The sequence below is a fragment of the Pseudorasbora parva genome, chromosome 11 (genome assembly GCF_024679245.1).
Source record: "Pseudorasbora parva isolate DD20220531a chromosome 11, ASM2467924v1, whole genome shotgun sequence".
Taxonomy (NCBI): domain Eukaryota; kingdom Metazoa; phylum Chordata; class Actinopteri; order Cypriniformes; family Gobionidae; genus Pseudorasbora; species Pseudorasbora parva.
Window position 1 is genome coordinate 1,659,065 of NC_090182.1, and position 10,282 is coordinate 1,669,346.

Here is a 10,282-nt window from a genome sequence, read left to right on the forward strand (position 1 = left end):
GAACAAGGAAATCATCAGGCCGTTTGTAGGACAGAGGAAACAGCGCTGTACAGATAAGGCAACTGTGTGAAAAATACTGTGTTTTACACGCGAGACATGAACTCATGTTATATTACACACTGTAAACATAATCAAAGCTTCGAAAACACACGAAGAACGGGACCTTTAACATAAATTAATTTGTGAAAGTGTGTAACTCAGGTCCTGTGTGCTCTAGGACCCTCCAGACACTTTGGGCTGTTTCCAGCATGTATAATTAATTTTAATGACACTGGGATATTACATTTATATCACTGAATATGGTGGTGGAGGGGGGGTAGCAGGGGAGGGGTAAAAAGGGGGGTAAAAAGGGGGAAAGGGTCATCCCTTCAGACTCATTTGAGTATATCTGTCATACAACATGACACAGACAAACTTCTTTTTCCACTATTTTCTGGAGTTTAGTGGAAACAGCCCAAAGTGTCTGCAGGGTCCTAGAGCACACAGGGCCTGAGTTACACACTTTTTAAAAAAAGAATTTATTACAATTTTTTTTTTAAAAACCCATCATTTTTGGCTAAACTAGCCCTTTAATGGGTTAAATCAACACTTTTACTGGTGTGCCTTTAAGATTTCTATGCATACAATAGGGATGGCTCGATACCACAATTTTGGATTCGGTACGGTACCACAATCTAATACCGAAGTACCGATATTAAATCGATACCACAAGGTCTGATATTAGCGCGGGTATATTGCACGCGAATGAGTTCAATTATGCAAGTTTTGAGTTTATAAAGTGGGAAATTACCACAAATGTTTATTAGTAAATTAATCAGCAAAGCTTATCACATCAAATCAGTCATTTGAAAACTTTCTTGTGAGAAATAATTTCAGCAAAAATCTATCAAAATGAGCAAATTGCTTCTGGTTTCAAAAGACATCGCACTACACTAAAGCAATCTGCATAATCCGATTCAACATTTCACGCTCGTCTCGGGATGGAGAACGGAAATCATTTGAACATGCAAGTGATTTTATAGCATTTCGTAATAACAGTTACAGGAGATATGAGCTCATACGACACACACACACACACACACACGCCTGTCACTCAGTCACGCTCGCACATTACACATTAAGTTTCCTTAAACAGTCAAATACACAGAGTTATGTACAAATGTCCATCTTTAGTGAGTAAGTTATTCACATAAACACAGGCGGTTGTGTCTAACGGGAATATAAATAGTGCAATAGTACGCGTGCAAATATAATGAGATCTAAATGTCATTGGCTGAAACGAACGCTGGAGATTGTGATATTCGATCTTATGTTAGGCTATGTGTGTGCGTTGATCAGTGTTAAAAGAAAATAAATGTCTAAATGAGATGGTTTGAATGATTCACTGACCTGTCGATCTCTTCAGAAGTCTTAAAGTCAGAATAGTGACAGATATGCTTCTTGGCTAGGTTTGATGGTTCTTCATCAGTTTTATAAGCAAAGTCATTACAAATGTCACTTCTACTCCTCTCTTTATTAATTCGTTTTGGGCATCTTGAGTGAGATTCAACTGCTTTATCCATTTTGTTCATCTGTTGTTGTCACATTTGCCGGTTGTTTCGGGTCAGTTTGGGTAGCGCGCTGCCATCTAGCGGTGAACTTCGGAACAGCAGCATATACCGAAATGTGCCAAATCATGATATCGTACCGTTTTAAATAAAATATATACCGGTATTTTTCCAGTACCGGTATATCGCGCATCCCTAGCATACAATGACTTTGCGAAATGCACCTTCATCCTTCAATCACAGCCTCGTTTATTAAATCTTCACGATCTGCGGTTATGAATCTGGCATAGCTGGAATAACAAATGAACCCCAACTAAACTCAGACATGCAAATAACAGATGCCACTCTCGTCAACAGCCATGATTTATTGATCTCCAATACAGTCTGGGTTAATAAACAACCAGTGAGTATAACTTTGAAACTGAAGCGTTACATGTGCACCGTGACTGGGTTCCCATCAGTGGTTCGGAACCGACCCGCCAAGCGCTCGTCTGAGCCGAAACCGTGAAAAGTGCGGCATATACACAGAGGAGGAGCGCCAATGCTGCTGTTCTGGATGGTAGGCCACTTAAGAACTGATTTAAAGGGACAGTTCACCAAAAAAGTATAATTCTGTCATTTACTCAGCCTCATGTTGATCCAAACCTGTATGAGTGTCTTTCTCCTGCCGAACAGAAAAGAAGATATTTGGAAGAATGTTTGTAACAAAGACGAGAGACCATAGTATTTTTCCCCCCTACTATAGTAGTGAATGTTTGTTCTCTAGTCTTTGTTACAAACATTCTTCCAAATATCTTCTTTTGTGTTCGGCAGAAGAAAGACACTCATTCAGGTTTGGAACAACATATGAGTGAGTAAATGACAATTTTCATTTTTGGGTGAACTGTCCCTTTAAGGGCAGAGACTTCCTAAAAAGTGCTTCGGACATTTTTTTGGCTAGCACGCAAACTATTTATAAATTAATGAGCTGAGCGGAAGGTTCTGTTAACAGCGGGCAAATGACACTCCTCGTAATTTACATAATCTCCACAGTGGGTGTGGCTAAGGGGCCTGCGTGGTGCCTAGCCCTACGGCGTTAGCATACGCCGAGAGCAGGCTAATCACCTGCTTGGTTTCTAAAGTGAGCCGGGCTTCTTTGAGCCAGTCCTGCGCCACGCGCTGAGCCTCGCCGCGGAGCTGGTTGATGAACTTCGCGGCTAGCTCCAAATCGCCGCGCTCGATGCTGTACGTAGCGTAGGCTAGCAGCTTGAACGTGTCGAGATCTTCCGCCGCTAGTTTAGCAGGTGGTGCTTCTTGCTCCCTCTCGAACAGAAGGACGGACTGCAGGTAGGACAGGAAGTACTGGTAAAGGCTGTTGCGGGTCTCGTCGATTAGCGCTACGCGGCGTGCCAGCCGGCGGATGTCGTAGAAGCGTGCGCGGAGGGAAGCTTCGCTGTAGATGCCACGGCTCAGTGATTCCCCGGGAATGGCGGTGGCCAGGGCCTGGGCGAACTCGTTCTCGGCGCAGCTCTCTCTGATGCCGCGCACAGCGCCCTCTAGAGGCTCGGTGGGCGAATCCGCACCGGCTGACTTCAGCGTGTAGTTCAGAGCCTCGACCGAAAGCCACAGCTGGTGAGCCTTACGGGCCTCTTCCTCTGCTGTCACATGACCTTGGAGACAGGAGAGAAAAGATTAGTTGAAGGTCAAACAGAAGATGAGAATTAAAGGGTTAGTATAACGCATAACGCTAACGCATGCCAATCATGTGATTAATCGTGAGCTAACTCATGCCAATCATGCAATTAATCGAGAGCCAACACATGACAATCATGCAATTAACGAAAGCTAACGCACGGCAACCATGCAATTAATCTCGATTTAAGTCATGCGAATCATGCGATTAATAGAGTCAACACATGACCATCATGCGATTGATCGAAAGCTAACGCATGACAACCATGTGATTCATTGTGAGTCAACTCATGCCAACCATGTGATTAATTGTGAGTCAACTCATGGCAATCATGCAATTAATTGAGAGTCAACACATGACAGTCATGCGATTAACGAAAGCTAACGCATGCCAATCATGCGATTAATTGTGAGCTAACTCATGGCAATCATGCAATTAATTGAGAGTCAACACACGACAGTCATGTGATTAATCGAAAGCTAACGCATGCCAATCATGCGATTAATTGTGAGCTAACTCATGGCAATCATGCAATTAATTGAGAGTCAACACATGACAGTCATGCGATTAATCGAAAGCTAACGCATGCCAATCATGCGATTAATTGTGAGCTAACTCATGGCAATCATGCAATTAATCGAAAGCTAACTCACGACAGTCATGTGATTAATCGAAAGCTAACTCACGACAGTCATGTGATTAATCGAAAGCTAACTCACGACAGTCATGTGATTAATCGAAAGCTAACGCATGCCAATCATGCGATTAATTGTGAGCTAACTCATGGCAATCATGCAATTAATTGAGAGTCAACACATGACAGTCATGCGATTAACGAAAGCTAACGCATGCCAATCATGCAATTAATCGAAAGCTAACTCCTGACAGTCATGCAATTAATCGAAAGCTAACACGTGCCAATCATGCAATTAATCGTGAGCTAACTCATGGCAATCATGCAATTAATTGAGAGTCAACACATGACAGTCATGCGATTAACGAAAGCTAACGCATGCAAATCATGCGATTAATTGTGAGCTAACTCATGGCAATCATGTAATTAATTGAGAGTCAACACATGACAGTCATGCGATTAACGAAAGCTAACGCATGCAAATCATGCAATTAATCGAAAGCTAACTCCTGACAGTCATGCAATTAATCGAAAGCTAACGCGTGCCAATCATGCAATTAATCGTGAGCTAACTCATGGCAATCATGCAATTAATTGAGAGTCAACACATGACAGTCATGCGATTAACGAAAGCTAACGCATGCAAATCATGCAATTAATCGAAAGCTAACACACGACAGTCATGCAATTAATCAAAAGCTAACTCACGACAGTCATGCAATTAATCGAAAGCTAACGCATGCAAATCATGAGGTTAATCGCGAGTTCTCATGACAATAATGCAATTAATTGCGATTAAATATTTGAATCAATTGACAGCCCTACTTACTGTCAATGGCCTCCTCGATGCCCTTCAGACGGGCGTACGCCGCGTTCATGTCCAGAGTGAAAGTGTCCAGCTGTTCTTGGGTCAGTCTGCGGTAATGAGTTTCCTGCTCCATCATCTTACTGCTCAGGATCTGCAAACACACACACACACACACACACACACACACAACGACACACATGAAAACAGATCATCTCTATATTTGAGGCAACAATATATTGTGTGAGTCAAGATTATCTATTTTTCTTTTATGCCAAAAATCATTAGGATATTAAGACCATGTTCCATGAAGATATTGTGTAAATGTCCTACTGTAAATATATCAAATGTATTATTAGTAGTACTCGAGACCGGTCTTAAGACCATTTTTTCGAAGGTCTTGGTCTTGTCTCTGACTTTATCTCGGATTTTATCTCAAGACCAGTCAAGACCACAAGTGCAGGATAATCACTACGGTAAACTGCCGGTGCATTGTCTTATTTAACATCATTAATGTGATTTGATGTACAACTTACTGCTTAAAATGCAATCAATAACTTCTTTGTAATGTGATTTCTGTGTTTCTGTGCTGCCGGGTTCAAAATCAATGCAGCTTTGTCTCAAAAATGCCCAAAATGTATATAAATGACCAAAAAATTCTGAGATTTCGTTTTTTTATATAACACTAGAATATAATTAAGCAATATCACAAGAGCAGGAGAGCTGTTTTCATGAATATAGGCGTGATTGCAAAAGTTATACAACCGTTATACAACACAGTTATACAATAGGTCAATAAACCAGAAGTTAATATTAAATGACACATTTTAAACTGGGTCTTTGCTAATTCGGCAACGTTTCTGCTTTGAACAAATCGGTTGAATAAATGATTCAGTGAATGTTAAATAATGTTTTAATGCTAAATTAATCTGAACATTATGTATGAAGGAGTAACTGTACCAATTCAGATGCAACTTCTGTGCCATGAGTTCTACTGTCAGTGATTTGATTGGTGACAGCACTATAGTGTCTTACTATTATAAATATATGACATAGTAGTGATATGCATTGCTAAGGACTTTATTTAGATGACTTTAAACGAGATTTTCTCAATATTTAGATTCCAGATTTGCCAAATATTGTCCTAACATACCACACATCAATGGAAAGCTTATGTATTCAGCTTTCAGGTGATGTTTTAATCTCAATAAATAAAAACTGTGTGACTGGCTTTGTGGTCCAGGGTCACATATATGCTTGATATATCGCCACCATATCAGTATCAGCAGATATATGTTAATGTTTAATGTTACTGGTATTGTCCGATATAGTAAAGCTGGTTATTAATGCGTTATTTCCTTCCGCTGAGGCACTTCAGATGTGCTGTTCATCATGAGGGGTTTGAATCGCTTGAAATATGATCAGAAAAGATAAGGACGTCGATTTGAACACTGGCTGGTTATGGACTGGAGTTTTAAATTACAGATTTATCCAAGCGTACATTAAATTAATGAAGATGACAAGTAAAAATATAGCATGTAATGGTACATCCATTTATTAAAGGATTAGTTCACTTTTACTGTATACTGTACAGTAATCTTTTACTGATCATTTCCTCACCCCCACGTCATCAAAGATGTCCATGTCTTTCTTTCTTCAGTGGAAAAAAGAAATAAAGGTTTTTGATGAAAACATTCCAGGAGTTCTCACCATATAATGGACTTTAATGGACCTCAAACGGTTCAAAGGCCAAATGACGGTTTCAGTGCAGCTTCAAAGGGCTTTAAACGACACCAGACGATGAATAAGGGTCTTATCTAGCCAAACCTTCGCTCATTTAAGCAAAAATTAAAAGAGTTTTAAGTTTCATAAGCACAAATGCTGGCCTTGCTCTGTTGCTCAATGCTGAAAAGCTCACGCTTGACATGGGCGGAAGTAATGGCGTTGGGAACACTAGATGAGATTCGCCTGATATGAGGTAAAATAACACAAATACTGTGGTGTTTCTGTCAGAAAGCGATCGTTTCGTGTCTTAACACAGTGTCCTAACTACACGCGACGCCACGACACGCGATAAAAGGCGTCTTTTCCATGTTAATTCGAGTTTTTGTCCTAACCAGCAACGACGGCGACACGCGACGAATCTATTTTAGAAACGTTTTCTATTTTTGTGCGACGTCGCGGCTGGAACAACAACACAAAACATGGCAATGATAATCTCAAGTAGTGTTTGTTCTTTATTTAAATGTTAAAAGTGTGTAGTGAATATCATTTAGCGCTCCCAGCTTTGTCAAACTAAAAGCACCTCAGATCTTGAAATTAAACACACTGAAACAAAAGCATTCAAACTGTGAACAACAAACAAGTATGTTCTATGCCAACGATTGTTTTAGTAACTCAGTATGTATTTTAGTAGTTTAAATGGTATAATATTTGTGAATTTGATAATGTAGACTTATTAATTTCCTTGCGAGTGCCGTCAAGATTAATCTCTGGTGCTAGAGCCCGCCCACACGCTGTTCTGATAGGCTGGGTTTTTTGATTGATTTGCATCTCATAATTGTGTCGCGTCTGGTGTGGACAGACAAGTTGTTTTTCGCTGAAATCTTATCACGTGTAGTTAGGACACGGTGTTAGACATCAATGTGTCGTCCAGAGCCTCAGGGTTTAATATGGATTCGTATGTGTGTGTGTTTTACTCGCATAGAAATACACCCCATTGACATGCATTATACGAGCAACGGCTGAGTTAAAAATCTTCATCTGTGTCCGTCCTTCAGATGAGACGTTAAACCGAGGTCCTGACTCTCTGTTGTCATAAAAAAATCCCACGGCACTTCTGGTAAGGAGCTTGTGTAATATTGATTGATATGCAGATGTACCTCTTGGGCCTCCTCGCGCAGCTCCTGCTCCTGGACCTTCAGCACGTCCCTCAGGTGATCAGTGTGAGCAGCAGCCTGACGGCGCAGCTGTGTCCTCATCTCAGCCTCCATCACCTCACGCACCTCCTGGAGCTGACACACACACACACACACACACACACACACACACACACACACACACACACACACACACACACACACACACACACACACACACACACACACACACACACACACACGTTCAGAATGAAAGCAGGCTTTGGTGCTGATGCACAGGGCGCTGGGGGTCACACTACAAAAAATGCTCTCCTTACTCAGTAATTTTGTCTTGTTTCCAGTCTAAATAATAAAAAATTCTTAACTCAAGATGCATTCACTAGATCAGTAAAACCACATAAGATATTTTTCCTTGTTTTGTTGAAAATAAAATCTAAATGAAGAGAGTTTTTGCTTAAAACAGGCAAAATGATCTGCCAATGGGGTGAGAAAAATAATCTTATTTCTGATTTAAATCTTGTTTCTTGTTTCCGTCCCAAACAGAAATAAGATTATTCTTCTCACCCCATTGGCAGATCATTTTGCCTGTTTTAAGCAAAAACTCTCTTCATTTAGATTTCCCCCAGAAAACAAGAAAAAATATCTTATGCCATTTTACTTATCTAGTAATTTTGATTCAAGAATATTTAGATATTTGGACTGGAAACAAGACAAAAATACTAAGTAAGAGGAGCATGTTTTTCAGTGCACACACCTTCTTCATTTTGCTTGTGTTAGCCAAAACTCACTTCATTTACATGTTTTGCAGTGCACACACCTTCTTCTCCTGCTGCAGCCGGATGTCCTCTCGGCTGTGCTCCAGCGCGGCGGCCACAGCCCTCTCCAGGTTCTTCTGGTCCTCCATCTTCTGCTGCTCCAGAGCCGTCTCGATGTGGATCTGCTCCCTCACGCGCTGCTCCGCCAGCTCGCGGTTCAGCTGGTCGATGCGTCGGTGCGCGTGAGCAATCAGAGAGTTCAGGTCGTCTGCGCTCAGCTTCCCCGCTGACAAACACAACAGAGCAGCGTTTCACACGACTGGATGAGCTTCTGTGCTCTTGCACTCAAACTCAAACACTATCATGGCTGTGTAGAAGAAGGATCCGGCACTGAAATGGCCAGCCTTCAGTCCAGATCTTTCACCATTAGAAAACATTTTGGGCATCATAAAGAGGAAGATGTGACAAAGAAGACCAAAGACAGTTGAGCAACTAGAAGCCTGTGTTAGACAAGAATGGACAACATTCCTATTCCTAAACTTGAGCAGCTCGTCTCCTCAGTCGCCTGATGTTTGCAGACTGATATAAAAAGAAGAGGGGATGACACACAGGGGGAATCATGGCCTTGGCCCAACTTTTTTGAGATGCGTTGATGCCATGAACTTTAAAATCAACTTATTTTTCCCATTAAATAATACATTTTCTCAATTTGATATGTACGGAAGCTTATTGCATTCACTTGAGAAAAAAAATGTACTCTGTTTTTCTGAATTAATGACTTAATTATCTCAGAATTATGAGATAATTTTTCATGAATACATTTTTTTTGCTGTTTTTCTGAATTAATGAGATCCCTCAAAATCCTGCTTTTAGCTGGATTGCATGGACGTAAACATGTCCTGCCTTTCAAGTTTAATCCAGTTTTATTTTACTTTGGGTTTGAAACATTGCTGCTGTCTTTATGTAATATAAATGGTATTGTTTTTAGTGCGTCAAATTTGTGTAGACACCTCAAGAATTTGCCTGTTTCTCCATATCAGATATGGTATGCTTTGCGAGCCCAATCTCATGAAAATGCGTATAAATAGTAGTATAAATAAGTGCGCAATCTTGTGGAATGTATACGCTAAAATGAGTTCTGGTGTGCATTTGGTACACAGTTTTTCACGTGCTTATGATACGCACTTTATGGCATATTATACGTACGTACCCCCCATCCCACCATCCCCAACCTACCCAAGAGCATGTCATTTGCACGCCATAAAGTGTGTATCATATGCACGTGGAAAGACTGTGTAGCACTTGCATTATCTCAGTATACATTCCACACGATATACATTGCAGACGATATACATTAGACACGATTTCACACTCGTGCTATTGATACGCATTACTATGTGATCGTGTTAAGATGATGCATTTGAAATGCATTCAGGCTGGCTACGTGGTGACACAAGAGACAATCAGGCAATTGTTGAAAATACTGGATCAGTGCAAAAGCGATGTCAAGCAGATCAGAATGTTCTTTTCTGCTGTCTTGAGGTGTCTGCACAGGATGCACTAAAAACAATAAAAATGTTATTACTTAAAGACAATGTCTCAAACCCAAAGTAAAATAAATCCGGATTAAATTAGAAAGGCGGGATATGTTTACTTCCATGCAATCCAGCTAAAATAGAGCTCTTGGCTGGATTTTGAGGGATCTCATTAATTCAGAAAAACAGAGTAGATTTTTTTTCTCAAGTGAATGCAATAAGCTTCCGTAGATATGTCATCGTTGTTGTATTTTGAATAAAACATTGAAATTTGAATCTTCCACATCATTGCATTCTGTTTTTATTCACAATTTGTTCAGTGTCCTAACTTTTTTGGACTCGGGTTTGTAACTCTGGAAGTGGACCAAAGTGGACAAGAGTTTCAGATGCGCTTACACCTGTATTTAGAGTCTCCACTTGAGATCTGATCAAAACACATCTCAATACTAGGATCA

The 10,282-nt window shown here is 40.5% G+C and overlaps 1 protein-coding gene across 3 annotated transcripts in view; it reads right to left on the reverse strand.

The window, feature by feature from the left end:
- Positions 1-1,892: 1,892 nt before the first annotated feature.
- Positions 1,893-10,282, reverse strand: part of immt (inner membrane protein, mitochondrial (mitofilin)) — a 25,144-nt gene continuing 16,754 nt past the window's right edge. For all 3 annotated transcript variants that reach the window (XM_067456772.1, XM_067456771.1, XM_067456773.1), the window contains 4 exons: positions 8,355-8,578; positions 7,541-7,672; positions 4,683-4,812; positions 1,893-3,196 (listed from right to left, as the gene is read on the reverse strand). In XM_067456772.1, the coding sequence (XP_067312873.1) occupies positions 2,589-3,196; positions 4,683-4,812; positions 7,541-7,672; positions 8,355-8,578 (1,094 nt within the window). In that variant the 3' untranslated portion in view covers positions 1,893-2,588. The remainder of the gene's footprint in view (positions 3,197-4,682; positions 4,813-7,540; positions 7,673-8,354; positions 8,579-10,282) is intronic.